Source organism: Muscardinus avellanarius (assembly GCF_963383645.1).
Source record: "Muscardinus avellanarius genome assembly, chromosome: 10".
NCBI lineage: Eukaryota > Metazoa > Chordata > Mammalia > Rodentia > Gliridae > Muscardinus > Muscardinus avellanarius.
This window is the reverse complement of record NC_137796.1, coordinates 46,525,497-46,545,052: the sequence shown is the minus strand read 5'-3', so window position 1 is coordinate 46,545,052 and position 19,556 is coordinate 46,525,497. Positions and strand designations below refer to the sequence as shown.

The 19,556-nt window shown below is 44.9% G+C and overlaps 1 protein-coding gene across 2 annotated transcripts; it reads right to left on the bottom strand.

Moving 5' to 3' along the window:
• Window positions 1-967: 967 nt before the first annotated feature.
• Window positions 968-11,885, bottom strand: PDCD2L (programmed cell death 2 like; the record flags this gene model as incomplete). Of its 2 annotated transcripts, none has more annotated exons than XM_080702072.1 (7): window positions 968-1,098; window positions 3,988-4,136; window positions 5,612-5,722; window positions 8,484-8,845; window positions 11,296-11,356; window positions 11,526-11,692; window positions 11,778-11,885. In XM_080702072.1, the coding sequence occupies 7 exons, from the start codon at window positions 11,883-11,885 to the stop codon at window positions 968-970; spliced, it is 1,089 nt and encodes a 362-aa protein (XP_080558198.1). The 2 variants fall into 2 exon arrangements, with proteins under 2 accessions (XP_080558198.1, XP_080558199.1); XM_080702073.1 differs by having other exon boundaries at window positions 8,484-8,839.
• Window positions 11,886-19,556: the final 7,671 nt, after the last annotated feature.

Here is a 19,556-nt window from a genome sequence, read left to right as displayed (position 1 = left end):
CAGGCAGGGAATGAGAGGTTGAGCAACACTCTTGGCTCTTCAGCTGCTTTCCCACCATCCTAGAATGCCCACCAGGATGCCTGTGCAGAGAACGCAAGCCCTCTGGACCAGAGTTGCTGGGTTCAATCCCCAGCACCAGAGACAAAAACAAGAATTATAAGCCAGGCATGGTGGCACATGCTTACAACCCCAGTATTTGGGAGACTGAGATGAGAGGATAGCAGCTTGGCCACAGCCTCAGCAACTTAGTGAGAGCCTGTTTCAAAACAAAATAAAAAAGGGCTAGGGGTGTAACTGGAAGGCAGAATGCCCCAGGCTTAATTCCCAAAATCACAAAAAGCAAAATAAAACAAAAACAAGAATTTTGTCTGGAGAGCCGAGAGTAGTTGAGTAAGCTTGTAATCCCAGAACTTGGGAGGCTGAAGACAGGAGGATCATGGTTCACAGACAGCCTCAGCTACTTAGTGAGGCCCTCTGCAACTTAGACCCTGTTTCAAAATTAAAAAAGAAGTCGGGCGTGGTGGCGCACGCTTGTAATCCCAGCATTCGAGAGACCAAGACTGCAAGATCTCGGATAGCCTCAGCTACTTAGTGAGGCATTCCACAACTTTCTGAGACCCTGTTTCAAGATACAGAATAAAAGACAGAGATTGGGGTGTAGGTCAGAGGTAAAATGCCCCTGGGTTCATGCCCAGTACCACAAAAAATAAATAAATAAATAAATAAATAGGGCTTGGGGTGTAGCTCTGAGGTAAAATGCCCCTGGGTTCCATCCCTAGTACCAAAAAAAAAAAAAAAAAAAAGCTCAGTGGCGGAGCAGTTGTCTAGCATGCACAAAGCTCTGAGTCCTTTCCCTAATAGTACAAGAAACAAACAAACAAAAACAAGAATTCTTAACTTGAGGCCTAAAATAAGGTAAGCACAAATAAATCTGGATATTAAAATTTGTTTTAATTTGTAAAAGATTCTACTTAAACAGCAATGCATCTGGGTCTTCTTGTGTAATACAAAATTCTTCCATGGGAGTCTGATGATTTTGAAGCCAGCAACTCCTCTCACATGTATAAACTAGAATTGTTCCGAATTCCACAGAAAGACCTGAAAAATACAACATATTCTGGATTCCAGCAAAGAGAAAGCTATAATACTTGGTGGAGAGAGCATGTCCAGCTTTTAACAGTTACAAAATTAAAGACTATGCACCCAGGTGCAGTGGTGCAGACCTGTACCTACAGTCCCATTATTGGGAGACTGAGAAATGAGGTTCACATGTTTCAGGTCAGCCTTGGTAACTTAGCAACACTCTCAGCAAGTTAGCAAAATCTTGTTTCAAAACAAAAGATAAAGCCAGGCATGGTGGCACACACTTGTAATCACAGCTTTCAGGAGGCTGAGACTGGAGGATCACGGTTCGCGGACAGCCTCAGCTACTTATTGAGGCCCTCCACAACTTAGTGAGACCCTGTTTCAAATAAAGAATAAAAAATAGGGCAAGGGGTATAGCTTGGAGGTCAAATGGTTCCTGGGTTCCATCCCCAGTACCACAAAAAAAAAAAAAAAAAAAAAAAAAAAAAAAAAAAAAAGCTGGGCGTGGTGGCCCAGGCCTGTAATCCCAGTACTGGGGAGGCTGAGACTGGAGGATCATAGGTTCAAGGCCAATCTCAGCAATTTAGCAAGGCCCTCAGCAACTTAGTGAGATCCTGTTTCAAAATAAAAATAAAAAGGGTTGGAGGATAGGCTAGAGGTAGAATGACCCTGGGTTTAATCCCCAGGTCCAGAAGAAAAAAAAAAAAAGAGAGAGAAAAAAATAAAAAATAAAAAGGGATGAGAGTATTGCTCAGATCAACCCCTATAATCATTTAGAAAGCAATTTATTTTTTATTCTTTTGTGGTACTGGGGATTGAACCCAGAGGCATTCTACCTCCAAGCTATACTTTCAGCAGTGTATGTGCGCGCTGGGAATTGAATCTGAGGTAGGAACCCCACTTTGTCATAAAAACTAAAATAAAAGAATCTTCTTCACAGGCTTCCTCAGATATAAACAAAGCAAAATAATAAATAAATAAAATAAAATAAATTCAGGGTTCAGGCCCAAAGCCTTGCTTACTGTGCCTTCACTAGTCAATAAAGTAACCTGCTTTCCTATCTCCTGGGACCTAGTTTCCTACAACAAACCCAGGGGCATTCTATCTCCAAGCTACACCCCCAGCCCTATTTTATTTTTATTTTGAAACAGGGTCTCCCTAGGTTGATGAGAGTCTCACTACTTGCTGAGGCTGTCCCCCAACCTGCAATCCTCCTGTATCAGCCTCCCAAGTATATTGGAATTAGAGGCACATGCCAATACCCCCAACTTACTTTTATTTATTTATTTTTTGGAAGGAGGTCTCCCTATGTTACTCAAACTGCCTTTAAGCAATCCTTCTGCCGCAACCTTCCCAGTAGGTGTGACTACAGGCCACTGTTTTCAACCAAGTGAGTGTTTAAATTATAATAAAATATAGATATATAATAATGGGATTAAAATAATATGAAGAGTAGAAAATTGCCCAATTTTATATTAACCAAAATCGTTATTAGTGTTTGTGTTAGACCGGTTGAATTATAAATTTTTTTATTCTTCTCTTTCTCTTTCTCTCTCTCTCTCTCTCTCTCTTTTTGGTGGTACTGGGGATGGAACCAGAGGCCTTCTACCTCCGGGCTACACTCCCAGACCTTTTTTTTTTTTTTTTTTTTTAGTAAATTGCCTTTATTTTTTAATAGCTGAAACATTTTAAACTTTATTATTTATACATATAACACCACATTATCAATATCCTCTACACATCCCATCTGATCTTAGACAATATCATTTGGCTTATTCTAATTTTATAACAAATGTGGTTTTATTTTTTTTTAATTGGTGCATTGTAATCATATTATCACATTGGAGTACAAGACTTGAGAGGATATACAAGCACACATCATCCAATTAGCCCTCATCCAGTCCCCATCCCATTCCCTCCCCCTCCCTCGATCCCATGCTTGTTTGGTGATTAACTCTGATACATATGTTTATGTACCTCCTGCTTTTTAAAGAGGCTCCATCCTCCCCTATTCCATACCCTCTGATTGGTCACCTTAGTTGCTTCACTATAGGGCCCTTTCTATAGCTCGACCTCTTCCTGTTGCCCCTTTCCTCCTAGTTTTTGCTGATTAGGGGAAGCATCTGATTTTTATTTTCTGCGATATTTCTCTGTGCATGCCGCGTTGCAAGTACCGATCCCACTCTTGACTGACGACCCCATCCCAGACCTTTTTTATATTTTACTTGGAAACAGGGTCTTCCTAAGTTGCTGAGAGCCTCACTAAGTAGCTGAGGTTGGCTTTGAACCTGCATGATCCTCCTGTCTCAGCCTCCCAAGCACAGAGATTACAAGTGTGCGCCACCATGCCTGGCTTCTTTACTTTTTTTTTTTTTTTTTTTTTTTTTTTTGGTGGGGGGTACTAGAGGCATTCTACCTCCAAGCTACAAAACTGCAACCCTATTTTATTTTTGCTTTGAAAGAGGGTCTTGCTAATTTGCTAAGGTTGGAATCAAACCTATGATCCTCCTGTCTCAGCATCCATATTAGGATTACAGGTGTGAGCCACCACACTTGCCTTTTTTTCTTTTTCTTTTGGTAGAGCGAATTGAATCCAGGGGCATTCTACCTCTGAGCTATACCCTCAGCCTTTCTTATATTTTATTGAAATTAGGTCTAACTAAATTGCTAAGAGTCTGGCTAAACTCCTAAGACTGCCCTCAAATCTGTAATCCTCCTGTCTCAATCTCCCAAATCCTGGGATTATAGCCTTGCACCACCATCCCTGACTGGAATATAAATTCCTTAAAATAATATTAAATTTCCTATATTTTCTATAATGTACTATAATACTTTATAATTAAACTAAAATAGTTCCAAAATAATGTCAGAAATCCACAAATTCAAATAATGGCTTCTTACCTAAATTAGTACTTCTGAGCATGCTGACCAGTGCTGGCATAAGCTGAAATTCAAATATCCTCTGTCCTCCACAGTGGCTACAGACTGGGACCTCAGTGTTTTCTGATGTAGGGCAGGTCAAAAAAAGTGGCTCTCCATTCCAGGAATACCTAAGACCAAGAAACAAAAACAGGAGTAGCAGGCATATAGGCCACACCCAAACAGCTACTTTCCAAACTTTTCTTGGAGAACAAGAGACTGAAAACATTTCTAGAGTGGCCAAAACATTAGTAACAAGTCTATAAAATAAAAACAGCAAGACATTTGAAGTATTGTCAAGGCTTGATTTAATTCTCAATAGGGCACCAAAGCTAACGTTCAACTGAGTCAAACTAAAGATATGCAAAGCCAGGCATGGTGACACATGCTTATAATCCCAGTAGTGAGGAGGGTGAGACAGGAGGATCCTGGGTCTCAGACAGCCTCAGCTACTTAGTGAGGCCCTTTTCAACGCAGTGAGACCCTGTTTCAAAATAAAAAAGAAAATATAGGGCTGAGGCAGAGCTCGGAGGAAAAATGCCCCTGGGTTCCAACCCCAGTACTGCCAAAAATAAAATACATTTAAAAAAAACTATGCAAAGTCCAGACCTAGCCCAACTGCAGATTAAATGCACTCACATCTCCATGCTACTGACCCTGCATGCCTTTAGGGAGTAAATGTTTATTTCAGTATCTACTGTTCTCCAAGAGTATGCAGTCCAGCTGGCCTGAACTTGACTCAAGTGATTCCTGCCTCAGCCTCTAAGAACTAGGACTACAGGAGTTTGCATTTTATTTGTTTATTTATTTATGTTTTGGGTGGTACTGGGGATGGAACCCAGGTGGCATTCTATCTCTCCTACACCCTCAGCCCTATTTTATTCCTGCTATTTTGAAACAGAGCCTCATTAAATAGCGGAGGGCCTCACTAAGTTGCTGAGACTGGCCTCAAACTTGTGATCCTTCTGTGTTTCAACTTCCCAAGTAGTGGAATTACAAGTGTGCACCACCACACTCAGCCATGCATTACTTTTTTTGTATGTGTGGTACTAGGGATTGAATGCAGGGGCATTCTGCCTCTGCGATACACCCCTAGTCCTTTTTTTTTTTTTTTTTTTTTTTTTAAAATAGGGTCCCACTAAGTTAATGAGAGTACCACTTACTGAGGCTGTCCTTGAACCTGTGATCCTACTGTCTCAGCCTCCTAGGATTACAGGTGTGTGCCACCATGCCCAGCCATTACTTTTATAATAAAAGATAAATACCCGGGCATGGTGGTGCATGCTTGTAATCTCAGTAATTGGGAGGCTGAAACAGGAGGATCACAGGTTTGCAGCCAGCCTCAGCTACTTAGTGAGGGCCTTGGCAACTCAGTGAGAGCCTGTTTCAAAATAAAGAGTAAAAAATAGGGCTGGGGGTGTCGCTTGGAGGTAGAATGCTCCTGGGTTCCATCCTCAGTACTGGGGAAAAAAAAAAAAAAAAAAAAATATATATATATATATATATATATATACACACACACACACACACACACACATATATGTATATGTATATGTGTATGTGTATGTGTATGTGTATGTATGTATGTAAAAATGTGCCTCTTTACCTCAAAATCTGCTCCTGACAAGCAACAATTCTCTTCATGAATTTGTAAAATGTTTGATCTCCATTTTTAATTTTGGTCTTCTCATATTTTTCATCACTATCACTGGAAAAACTAAAAAGTGAAGAAGAGACGACATTTTATAGCATGTGAATATCCAGAAAATTATAGAATTCAGAAAATAAAATAAGCCAGGTGGTGGCATATGCTTGTAATCCCAGCACTTGGGAGGCTGAGACAGGAGGATACAGGTTCACAAACAGCCTCAGCTACTTAATGAGACCCTCTGCAACTCAGTAAGACCCTGTTTCCAAATAAAGAATAAAAACTAGGGATGGGGTGTAATCTCAGCGTAGAATGCTCATGGGTTCTATCCCCAGTACCGCAAAGAAAGAAAGAGAGAGAGAGAGAGAGAGAGAGAGAGAGAGAGAGAGAGAGAGAGAGAGAGAGAGAGAAGGATGGAAGGATGGAAGGATGGAAGGAAGGAAGGAAAAGAAAAGAAAAGAGGCATAGTGGCGAAATCAGCCTCAGCAAACAGTGAGACTCTAGCAAAACCATTTTCAAATTAAAAAAATAATAGGGCTGGGGTTACAGCTAGGAGGAAGAATCCCTCTGGGTTTAATCCTCAATACCACAAGAAAAATAAAAGAAAAAAAAAAGAGAAAATACAATATTCTTCCAAAAAAGAAAAAAGCCGGGCGTGGGAGCACACGCTTGTAATCCCAGCGTTTGGGAGGCTGAGACAGGAGGATCGCACAGGGTCGAAGCCAGCCTCAGCTACTTAGTGAGGCTCTCAGCAACTTGGTGAGCCCCTGTTTCCAAATAAAATATAAAATAGGTCTGGGAGTGTAGCCTGGGGGTCAAACACCCCTGGGTTCTATCCCCAGTACCACTAAAAAAAAAAAAAAAAGTAGTTAAAAAAAATTGCCAGGTGTAGTGGTCTAAGCCTGAAAATCCCAGCTACTCAGGAGGCTAAGGCAGGAAGAGCTCAAGTTCAAGGTCAGCCTGTGGACCTTAGTGAGACCCTGTCTGGGGCTGTAGCCCAGCAGCAGAACCCTGTGGGCTCACTCCCAACAGTGCAAAAATAAACAAAAAAACTCCCAAGGTTTAGAGGTATAACTCAGTGGTAGAGCACATGCTTAGCATGCATGAGGCCCTGAGTTCAATCCCTAGCACTGAGAAAAGCAACACACATTTTTGCTACACTTTTGATCCTCCTGCCTCAGCCTACCAAGTACTGGGATTACAGGCCTCTGCCACCAGGACCAGCTGTCTTTTTTTTTTTTTTTTTTTTTGGAAACAGCGTTTTACTGGGGTGCTCAGAGTTTTGCTGCTGCTCAGGATGTTCTAGAACCTATAATCCTCCTGTCTTAGCCTCAAAAGTACTGAGATTATGGGCATTGCCATTATGCCCTACTCTCCATATACAAAATCTAAATATTAAAAATATTTCATTGCAGCCAGGTGTGGTGGCACACACTTGTAATCTCAGTTCTTGGGAGGCTGAGACAGGAGGATTGCAGGTTCATAGCCAGCCTAAGCTACTTAGTGAGATCCTCTGCAACTTATGAGACTCTGTGTCAAAATGAAGAATAAAAAAATAGGGCTGGGGATGTAACTCAGAGTAAATGCCCCTGAGTTCAATCCCCAGTTCCGCAAAAAAATAAAAATAAAAAAGGTAGGGCTGGGAGTTAGCTCGGAGCTCAAATTGCTGTGGGTTCAATTTCCAATAATGCAGGGGGGGAAAAATTATTGCAGTAGGGTGTGGTAGCACACAACTGAAATCCCAGTATCTGAGAGACTGAGATAGGAAGGTTGTAGGTTTAAGACCAGACTCAACTTAGCAAGACTGTTCCAAAATAAAAAATAAAATAGGGCTGGGGGTGGAGGGTGTAGCTCAAAGATAGAAGGGCCCTGGGTTTAATTCCCAGTACCACAAAAAATAAAAATAAAAAATAGAAGCCAGGTGTGGTGGCACCTGCTTGTAATCCCAGTACCTAAAAAGTTAAGATAGGATCACAGGTTTGTGGCCAACCTCAGCAACTCAGTGAGGGCCTCTGCAACTTAGTAAGACCCTGTTTCAAAATAAAAAATATTAGCCAGGCGTGGTAGCACACACTTATAATCCCAGCATTTGGGAAGCTGAGACAGGAGGATCTGGGTTTGCAGACAGCCTCAGCTACTACTTAGTGAGGCCCTTTGCCATTCAGTGAGACCCTGTTTCAAAATAAAGAATAAAAAATTGGGCTGTAGTTATAGCTCAGAGGTAGAATACTCCTGGGCTCCATCCCCAGTACCACATAAAAAAATAAATAAAATAAAAATATAATAGGGCTAGGGTGTAGCTCAGAGGTAGAATGCCCTTGGGTTCCATCCCCAGTCCAACAAAAATAAAAACAAAAGTTCAAGAAATAGTGAATCCATGCCAGGTATGGTGGCTCACACTTGTAAACCCCGTGCTTGGGAGGCGGAGACAGGAGGATCGCGCAGGTTCAAAGCCAGCCATGCTGGCTTAAGAGACCCTGTTTCCAAATAAAATATAAAATAGGTCTGGGAGTGTAGCCCGGAGGTAGAAGGGTTCCATCTCCAGTACCACCAAAAAAAAAAAAAAATAGTGACTCCTATTCTGTAAATATTTGGCGTCTCTACCTTCTGTTTGTTTATCCTGATTCATTTTCTTAAGGGCAGAGATCAGTGTTTCCAAGCTAACTCAGGGTGACTGCTGTGCAGATTCCCTGTTGGAGTATCCTTTTCTTATCTAAGAAGAATGAAGCCAAAAGGTCCTACTGCAGGTGTTATACCTGGAAACGTTCCCCTAGATACTATGGCAGCTTCCAGACCAAGTTACTCTCAAACTCAGAAACACAAGTCTCACCTTTGGGAAAGCAACTGTTCCATACCAATTCCTTCTCTCTGTTGATAGTCCCTCAGAAGGCTGTGAGCGTGATCCAGACTAACAGAGTCTCTGTAGTCATCCTCGTCTACAACACAGATGTAGTAGGGCAGGAAGTGTGGCAAGGCCATCCCTTCCCCAGGGGGTACAGAATGAGCAGCATCCTGGACAGTGTCCTGCAGGCGGAGGTCTTGGAGCTGGACGGTACAGTCTGGATCTCTGGCACTGTTAGACCCATGTCCAGGACCCAAGGCAGGCTGTGGGGGAGGCTCCTCCTCGGTGTCACTTCCCCAGTCATCTGCACCTTCACACCAGTTTTCAGCTGCAAGGCCACTCTCCTGCTTCTGGAAGAATGGACTTCATCTATTTCTTTGGCTTTGGCCTCCCATCCCCTCACCCTCTTAGGGAGCTGTCACACCAGTCTCTTGCCCTATGCCACACTCAGTTCTCCTCCTGACTCAAACTCCTCAAAAGCATGTCTAAACTGGGCGTGGTGGCGCATGCTTGTAATCCCAGCATTCACTTGTAATCCCAGCATGTGGGAGGCTGAGACCTGAGGATCGCGGTTCGCGGACAGCCTCAGCTACTTAGTGAGGCCCTCTGCAACTCAGTGAGACTCTGTTTCAAAATAAAGAATAAAAAATAGGGCAGGGGGTGTAGCTCGAAGTTCGAATTCCTCTGGGTTCCATCCCCAGACCCACAAAAAAAAAAAAAAAAAAATGTCTGAGGTGACTTAAATACTTGTCTTTCCTTTCCAAAGGCAGTGGTGGCAGATGTAGCAGGTGGTTTCTTCAACCATCTGTTCTAAAGTTTTTTGGTTGTGCTTTATGCATTACATAGAATGAAAGAATTACACTTACCAGACCCTTAGCAGCTAGGGTTTTTTTGGTTTGGTTTGGTTTTTGTGAGTGTGCGGTACTGGGGACAGAACCCAGAGGCACTCTACCTCCAAGCTTCACCCCAGCCCTATTTTATTTTTGTTTGGAAACAGGATCTCACTAAGTTGATGAAGTCTCACAACTTGCTGAGGCTGTCCTTGAACCTGCAACCCTCCTGTTTCAGCCTCCAAAGTAGTGAGATTACAAGCATGTGCCATCACACCCAATACCCATATATTTACCCAAATAAAAAATCAAAAGAGGCGAGGTATGGTGGCCAGCACTTGGGAGGCGGGAGGATTGCACAGGTTCGAAGCAAACCTCAGCTACTGAGTGAGACTCTCAGCAACTTGGTGAGACCCTGTTTCCAAAATAAATAAAATAAATAAAGAGTAAAATAGGTCTGGGAGTATATCCCGAAGGTAGAAAAGCCTCTGGGTTCTACCCTCAGTACCACCAAAAAAAGAAGGGAAAAAAAAAAAGAAACTATGTATCTCAAGACTTTCAGCATAAATCAAAAGAAGTAACTCACAAAACCTTAAGCTATAAAATAGCATTTTATAACTGGGCATGGTGACAGAAGCCTACATCTTATGGTCCTGGGTTTTTCTGTTGTTTGACTTTATTGGTGGGTGAGGGAGGTACTGGGGATTGAAGCCAGGGACATTCTACCTTTGAGCTAAACTCCCAGTTCTATTTTATTTTTTGATTTTGGAATAGAATCACACTGAGTGGCAGAGTCTAGCTAAATTGCTGAGGCTGCCTGAGAACCCAGGATGTTCAAGTCTCAACATGTCAGGTACTGGGATTACAGGCATGTGCAACCACACTTGATTTATTTTTTTCCTAAAAACTTTTTGGTACTGGGGATTGAACCCAGAGGAATCCTACCTATGGAGAGAGAGGGAGAGGGAGAGAGAGAGAGAGAGAGAGAGAGAGAGTGTGTGTGTGTGTGTTACTGTGATTGAAGCCAGGACATTCTACCACCAAGCTACACTCCCAGACGTTTATATTTTTTGTTTTGAAACAGATCTTAAATTTAGCTACCAGCCAGGCGTGGTGTCGCATGCTTGTAATCCCAGCATTCAGGAGGTTGAGACCAGAGGATTCCGGTTCGCAGAGCCTCAACTAGTGAGGCCCTCTGCAACTTAGTGAGACCCTGTTTCAAAATAAAGAATAAAAAAATGGACAGAGGGGTGTAGCTTGGAGGTCAAATGCCTCTGGGTTCCATCCCCAGACCCACACACAAAAAAATTTAGCTACCAAGGGTAGGTAAATAGCTGAGGCTGGTCTCGAGCCTTCAATCCTATTTCCTTAAATTTTTATTTTGAGACAGAATCTTGCTAAATTGATGAGGTTGACCTCGAATTTGCCGATCTTCCTGCCTCAAGCCTCCCTGTCTTTTTTTTAAGTACTGGAGATTACAGGCATGTGCCACCTTAGTGTGGCCTGATTCTAAAAGAGAAAAAAAAAAAATTCAGCACGGTATGGCGGCCCGTGCCTGTAACCCCAGTATTCTTGTGGGTAAGACCGGGGAATTGCGGTTTCAAGAAGAGTCTCAGCAATCTGCGGGAAGGGAAAAAGACAGTCAATTGTACTTCAAGAAAACATGGCTTAAATTTTAAACGATAGCCGGGCGTGGTGGCGCACGCTTGTAATCCCCGCGCTTGGGAGGCTGAGACAGGAGGATTGCGAAGGTTCGAAGCCAGCCTCGGCTACTTAGGCTCTCAGCAACTTAGTGAGACCCTGTTTCCAAATAAAAATGTAAAAACGGTCTGGGAGTATAGCCCGGAGGTAGGAAGCCTCTGGATTCCACCCCCAGTACCACCAAAAGGAAAAAAAAAAAATTTAAACGCTATTCTGGAACGTATCCTCAAATTACAGCAACACATAAGAGCCAATCACAACTGCTTTACCTGAGGGTCCGGCGCCTCTGGTTGCTGCAGCTGCAGGCACTGGGAGCGGAACGCCTTCCAGCTTCAGAACAGACAGACCGCGGTGAGGGCTCCGCCCGACGCCCAGCCCGGGCTCGGGCTCGGGCTCGGGCTCGGGCTCGGGCTCCCGGCTCCGGCTCCCGCTCCCCGCTCCGGCTCGGGCTCGGGCTCGGGCTCGGGCTCCCGCTCCCCGCTCCCGGCTCCCCGCTCACCTCGGCGCCCCGCGGGCCGCACAGCTGGGGCGGGCGCAGGCGAACACGTGCAGCAGCCGATGGAACGGGGAGCCTTCCAGCGGGCAGTACACCTGCACGACCAGCGCGAGCGGCTGCCGGCAGCCCTCACACGCCGGCCCGGGCGCCGCCACGCCGGGCAGAGCGTCCTGGGGGCGGGGAGGCGCTCAGACCGCGACCGGCCGCCCGGGCCCGCCGCCCCCCGCTGCCGCCGGCTTCCGCGCCCGCCCTCACCGGAACGCCGCCCAGCTTGCTAGCCGTCCAGGCCCCTGGCCCCACGGGGCGGCCGCGCACCGCCTGGTCTCGAAGCCCGAGAAGCACCGGCTTCCGAGGGGCCGCCATGACAACCACCCCCACGTGAGCGAAGGAACTACGGCGACCGGGAGGGCGCGCCTCAGTGCGCATGCGCGCGCCCCGCCCCGCCCACAGGGAACCCGCGCGGACCGCCCCGCCCACAGCTGACCCCGCGGTGCTGGGTGGCTGGACCAGAGGATCGCCAGTTCCCAGCCAGCCTCGGAGACTGAGCAAGCACCTCAGCAACCTAGGGGCACCTTATTGCAAAATGAAAATTAAAACAGGGCTGAGGTGTAGCTTGAAGGTAGAATATCCCTAGATTTGCCGGGCGTGGGGGCGTACGCTTGTAATCCCAGTACATGGGGAGGTTGAGACAGAAGGATCACAGGTTCAAGGCCAGCCTCAGCTACTGGGCTAGTGAGGCCCTCCACAATTTAGTGAAACCCTGTTTCAAAATGAAGAGTAAAAAAAGGGCTGGGGATGTAGCTCAGAGGTACAATGGCCCCTGGGTTAAATTCCTACTATCACACACACACACACACACACAAAGTACCTCTACATTCAACCTCTAGTACTAAAGTGCCGGAGCCTGCCGGCAAAAGTACGGGTTCTAAAGAGAGGAGTGAGGATGAAAAGAATTTTATTCAATGAATTTTATTCATAGAATACTTCATTCTCTCATGGAAGGATCGCAGTACACTCCCGGATGGATATCTCTACTGACCAATTCCGGTTTTATCGCTCTTGCCCTATTTATACCGCTCCCGGTCAACCAACCCTCCTGACGTCACCACCTGTGCGCATAACGGTCAAACCAATCAATTCCACCTGAGCTTCTCTCAGACGCTGAACTTTCCATGACCCCAAACCTTATTGGCTCTGGGCAAAGGACAGTCCGAAGTATTCTTAAAGGGGAAAACCTTAATGGCTCCCCACACTAAAGAAAAAACAAAGCGCTTGGGTTGGGAGCAGTGGCCCAGGGACTGCTGTTGTTATGGCTCAAAATCCAGGAGCCCCCACATTATGTGGCCTCTAATGTGATGTAATAGAAAGTACACACCATCAACTGTGAAATAATACTCAAAAACCTTTACCTAGCCAGAGTATTCGGCACAGTCTTTGCAATCCAAGTACTTGGGAGGCTGAGACAGGAGGCTCCTGTTTGTGGCCAGCCTCAGCTACTTAGTGAGGCTCTCCACAACATAGTGAGACGCTGTGTCAAAATGAAAAAAAATAAGCTGGGCGTGGTGGCGCACTCTTGTAATCCAAGCATTCGGGAGGCTAATACAGGAGAATCACAGAAACAGGAGGATCACGGCCAGCCTCAGCTACTCAGTGAGGCTCTTTGCAACTCAGTGAGACCCTGTTTCAAAAATAAAGAATAAACCGGGCGTGGTGGCGCACGCTTGTAATCCCAGCATTAGGGAGGCTGAGACCAGAGGATCTCGGTTTGCGTCCAGCCTCAGCTACTTAGTGAGGCTCTTTGCAACTCAGTGAGACCCTGTTTCCAAATAAAGAATAAAAAATAGGGCTGGGAATGTAGCTCAGAGGTACAATGCCCTGGGTTCCATCCCCAGTACAATAAAAAAAAAAATCATGGATAATACCACCATTTGGATTTTTTAAAAAACAAGTAAATTTCTTATCGATGGCAGCTAAATACTGTTTGTAACATTTTTATCATACAGTAGATTCTATCTGTTCACTATACTTTTCTGAGTTGTCCTAGATGCAAGTACATGGTGTGTGTGTGTGTGTGTGTGTGTGTGTGTGTGTGTGTGTGTGTTGGTGGTATTGGGGGTGGAACCCAGGGGCTTTTTTTTAACCTCTGGGCTATACTCCCAGACATATATATAATTTTTTTTTTTTGCGAGTCTGAGGATGGAACCCAGGGGCATTTGACCTCCAAGCTACACCCCCTGACCTGTTTTTTATTCTTTATTTCGAAACAGGGTCTCACTGAGTTGCAGAGAGCCTCACTAAGTAGCTGAGGCTGTCCGCAAACCGCGATCCTCCTGTCTCAGCCTCCCAAATGCTGGGATTACAAGTGTGAGCCACCACGCCTGTTTAAAGTACGTGTTTTTAATGTTGTCTGTCTTCTGTGCTGTTTCTGTAAGTTTGCTATTAAAATACATTAAACTATAAAAAGAGAAAATAGTCAATTGAGCTGGGTGTGGTGGCACATTGTAATCTCAGTACTTGGGAGGCTGAGACAGGAGGATCACACAGGTTTGAAGCCAGCCTCAGCTACTTAGTGAGGCTCTCAGCAATGTAGTGGAGACCCTGCTTCCAAATACAATGTGAAATAGGTCTGGGAGTATAGCCCGGAGGTAGAAAGCCCTTGGGTTCCAGCCCCAGTACCACATACACACACACACACACACGTACACACACACACACACACACACACAAACACACACACACAATTGTGCAGAGTTGTGAAACTAAGCCCCCACTAATCAGGGCAAGGGGCAGGATCACATCAGGAATTAAAAACCCAAACAGATTTCACACTCTGTGCTTACTCACCAGACATTTTGTCAGTTACACACCCTTCTGCAGATGTAAAATGGCTTTGCCTTGCTGAAGAACTCTCAAGTGTCTTGTTTTAATCATGACTTGCATTTGATCCCCAACATTAAGGAGACCCTGTTTCTCTCCCCGCCCCCACCCCCCCTCTGTGGTACTGGGGTGGAAACAAAGGGCTTTTCTATGTCCGGGCTATACTTCTAAGACCTATTTTTTATACTTTATTTGGAAACAGGGTCTCACTGAGTTGCTGAGAGCCTCACTAAGTAGCTGAGGCTGGCTTCAAACCTGTGCCATCCTCCTGTCTCAGCCTCCCAAGTGCTGGGATCACAAGTGTGCGCCACCACACCCGGCTCCTGTTTTTCTTTTAGAGTGGTGCTCTTGGGGATGGAACCCAAGAGCACTTTATTTTTGAACTACACCCCAACTATATATATTTATATATATATTTTTGCAGTACCGAGGATGGAACCCAGGAGTATTCTACCTTCTCGTAGCATCCTCAGTTCTATTTTTTTATTTTCTATTTTGAAACAGGGTCTCACTAAGTTGCAGAAGGCCTCACTAAGTAGCTGAGGCTGGAGGCTTAGACAGGAGGATTGTGCAGGTTTGAAGCCAGCCTCAGCTACTTAGTGCGGCTTTCAGTAATTTAGTGAGACCCTGTTTCAAAATTTTAAAAAATATATAAAATAGGGCTGGGAGTATAGCCCGGAGGTAGAAAGCCTCAGAGTTCCACCCCCAGTACCACACACACACACACACACACAAAAAAAAAAAAAAAGTAGCTAAGGCTGTCCACAAACCATGATCCTTCTGTCTCAGCCTCCCAAGTACTGAGATTACTAGCATGTGCCACCACATCCGGTTTTAAAAAGTTTTTTAAGCCAGACATGGTGGTGAATACCTATAATCCCAGTACTTGGGAGGCTGAGACAGGATGATTGCAAGTTTAAGGATAGCCTCAACAAATAGACTCTTTTCTACCTAGTGAGACCCTTTTTTTTTTTTTTTTTTTTTTGCAGGTCTGGGGATGGAACCCAGGGGCATTCGACCTCTGAGCTACACCCCCTGCCCTTTTATTCTTTATTTTGAAACCAGGTCTCACTGAGTTGCAGAGGGCCTCACTAAGTAGCTGAGGCTGTCTGCAAACTGCGATCCTCCAGTCTCAGCCTCCTGAATGCTAAGATTACAACCATGCACCACCACGCCTGGCCTCTTTTTTTTTTTTTTTTTTTTCTTTTCATTTTCTTCTGATACTGGGGATTGAATCAAGAACTTCCCACAAGCTAGACAAGCACTCTACCACTGAGCTATATCCCTATCCCTTGCTCCGTGTGTGTGTGTGTGTGTGTGTGTGTGTGTGTGTGTGTGCGTGCACACACGCATACACACTTGTGTGGTATCGGGGACTGAACCCAGGGGCATTCAACCTCTGAGATATACCACTAACCTTTTTTTTTTTTTTTTTTTTTTTTGCAGGTTTGGAGGTGGAACCCAGGGGCATTTGACCTCTGAGCCCTACACCTCCTGCCCTACTTTTTATTCTTTATTTTGAAACAGGGTCTCACTGAGTTGCGGAGGGTCTCACTAAGTAGCTGAGGCTGGCCATGAACCACGATCCTCCAGTCTCAGCCTCCCGAATGCTGGGATTACAAGCATGCGCCACCACGCCTGGCTACTTTTCTGTTTTTATGTGATACTGAGGATTCAATTCAGGGATATTCTACCTGTGAGCTACACCCCCAGCCTATGTTTTAATTTTTTTTTTTTTTTTTTTTTTGGTGGTACTGGGGTTCCTAGGAACCCTTCTACCTCTGGGCTACACTCTCAAACCCATTTTTATATTTTTATTTGGAAACAGGGTCTCTTAGGCTGGCTTTAAACCTGCACGATCCTCCTGTCTCCGCCTCCCAACCCCAGGGATTACAAGCGTGCGCCTCCACGCCCAGCCTATGTTTTAATTTTGAAATAGGATCTCATTAAGCTACTGAGGGCCTCACTAAGTTGGTGAGGCTGGTCTTGAAACTACGATCCTCCTGTATCAGCCGTCCAAGTACTGGGATTACAGGTATATACCCCCATACTTGCTTTTTTCTTTTTCTTTTTCTTTTACTATATAAGCTTCAGGGTATCCTAGCATCTTCTCTATGGATCTTGGAGCATCTGCAAGTCACAGAGTAATGGAGGCTGCAGCCTCCCAGAGTAAAAAAATGGAGCCCTGGAGATGGATTGCTAGCTTGGTGGTGGGGAGACAAAGGCCTGCGAGATTGTGGAAAGCTTGTGTGTGTGTGGGGGGGGGTTAAACCCAGGGGCATTCTATCTCCAAGCTACCTCTAGCCCATTTTTTTATTCTAATTTTTTGTTGTTGTTCTTGTTGTTTTGTGGGTCTGGGGATGGAACCAAAGGGCATTCAACCTCCTAACTAAACGCCCTGCCCTATTTTTTGTTCTTTATATTTTATTTATTTATTTATTTATTTATTTATTTATTTATTTATTGTGGTACTGGGGATAGAACCCTTCTACCTCTGGGCTACACTCCCAGAACTATTTTATATTTTTATTTGGAAATAGGGTCTCTTAAGCACCAAGGCTGTCTTCAAACCTGCACGATCCTCCTATCTTTGCCTCCCAAGCGCGGGGATTACAAGCGTGCGCCACCACACCCGACTTGGTCTTTTTGTTTTGTTTGTTTGTTTGTTTGTTTGTTTTGGTGATACTGGGGTTCCTGGAAACCCTTCTACGTCCGAGCTATACTCCCAGACCTATTTTTATACTTTTTAAATTTGGAAACAGGGTCTCTTAATCCAGCGCTGTTGGCTTCGAACCTGCACGATCCTCCTGTCTCTGCTTCCCAAGTGCGGGGATTACAAGCGTGCACCACCATGCCTGGCATTCCGGCTTATTCTTTATTTTGAAACCAGGTCTCACTAAGTTATGCAGGGCCTCACTAAGTAGCTGAGGCTGTCCATGAACCACAATCCTCCGGTCTCAGCCTCGCAAATGGTGGGATTACAAGCGTGTGCCACCACGCCCGGCTTTTATTCTTTAGTTTGAAACAGGGTCTTACTGGGTAGATGAAAGTCTCACACTTGCTGAGGCTGTCCTCATACCTGCAATCCTCCTATTTCAGCCTCCCAAGTCCTGGGATTACAAGTGTGTGCCACCACACCCGGCTCTTAATTTTGTTTTCCAGTACTAGGGATTGATCATAGGGGCATTCCACCTCCGAGCTACATCCCTAGCCCTACTTTTTATTCTATATTTTGAAAAGGAGTCTCATTAAGTTGTGGAGAGCCTCACTAAGTAGCTGAGGTTGGCTAAGAACCTGCAATACTCCTGTCTCAGCTTCCCAAGTACTGGGATTACAAGTGTACACCTCCAAGCCCAGCTCAGCTCTTAATTTTTTTTAAATTTTTTTAAATTTTTTATTTTTTTCAGTAGTGGGGATGGAACCCAGTGGCACTGAACTTCTGAGCAACACCCTCAGCCCTATTTTTTTGCTCTTTTTAGTTTTGAAACAGGGTCTGAGTTGTTTAGGGCCTCTCTAAGTAGCCGAGGCTATCCGTGAACTGCAGTCTTCCAGTCTCTGCTTTCTGAATGCTGAGATTACAAAGCTCTTAATGTTTTGAAACAGCATCTCACTAGGTTTCTGAAAGTCTCACTAAATTGCTGAAGTTGGCCTCAAACCTGGGATCCTCCTCTCTTTGTCTTCCAAATACTGAGATTACAGACATATGCCACCAAACCCAGTTCCACTTGCTTCTTTGCAAGAGTAAGTGACTCTGACAGGAACCTGCCTTCACTTTTGTGTGTGTGGAATTGGGTATTGAATTCAGGGCATTCTACCTCTGAGCCCTTTTTTATCTTGAAACAGGGGCTCATTAAGTTGCCAGGGGCCTTTCTAAATTGCAGAGGCTTGCTGGGCGTGGTGGCGCAAGCTTGTAATCCCCACGCTTGGGAGGCAGAGACAGGAGGATCACACAGGTTCGAAGCAGCCCCGCGCTGGCTTAGGAGACCCTGTTTCCAAATTTTAAAAATGTAAAAATAGGTCTGGGAGTGTAGCCCGGAGGTAGAAGGGCTTCCAGGAACCCCAGTACCACCAAAAATAAATAAATAAATAAATTGCAGAGGCTTAGCTAGGCGTGGTGGCGCACGCTTGTAATCCCTGCGCTTGGGAGGCTGACACAGGAGGATCACACAGGTTCGAAGCCAGCCTCAGCTGGCTTAAGAGATCCTGTCTCCAAATAAAATATAAAATAGGTCTGGGAGTGTAGCCCAGAGGTAGAGGGCCCCTGGGTTCCATCCCCAGTACCACCAAAAAAATAAAAAATAAAAAATAAAAATAAAATAAATTGCAGAGGCTTACCTCAAACCCTCAAATTTCTGTTTCAGCCTCCCAAATCCTGAGATTAGAGGTGTACACCACCACTCCCAGCTTGCCTTCACTTTTTTATCAGCTGCATTAAGAAGGTGGGAGAAAGAAAGAGAGAAAGAGAGAGGAAGAAAGGAAAGGAAAGAAACAAAGAAAGAAGAGATCAAGAGGGCACATGGGTGTAGTTCAGTAGCATGTATGAGATTCTGGGGTGTGATCCCCACACCATACACACACACACAGAGGTTGGTCAGCAGGTGTCTCAAAGGAGTTTACCACTCAGGAATGTTTGTCATAAACCAAGCATGATTGTGCATGCTTGTAATCTCAATACTTGGGAGACTCAAACCAAAGGATCTGCAGGTTCAAGGTCAGCCTGAGTAATTTAGTGAGACCTTGTTTAAAAATAAAAATAGAAGCTGGATATGGTGGTGCACACTTGTAATCCCAGCATTTGGGAGGTGATATGGGAGGTTCTAGGTTCGTGGACAGCCTCAGCTACTTAGTGGGCCCTTTGCAATTTAGTGAGACCCTGTTTCAAAAAAAGAATAAAAAATAGGGCTGGGGGTTTAGCTCAGAGGTAGAATGCCCCTGGGTTCTATTCCCGGTACAAAAGAAAAAAAAGAAAAAAAGAAAAAAAAATAGATTAGTGCTGGGGGTGTGTCTCAGAGGCAGAATGCCCCTGAGTTCAATCCCAAGTACAACCAAATAAAAGTCTGTGACAGCCAGGAGCAGTGGGGCACACCTGTAATCCTAGTACTTTGGAGACGGAAACAGGATTGGAGGTTTGAGGACACATTTTAGCAAGATTGAGCT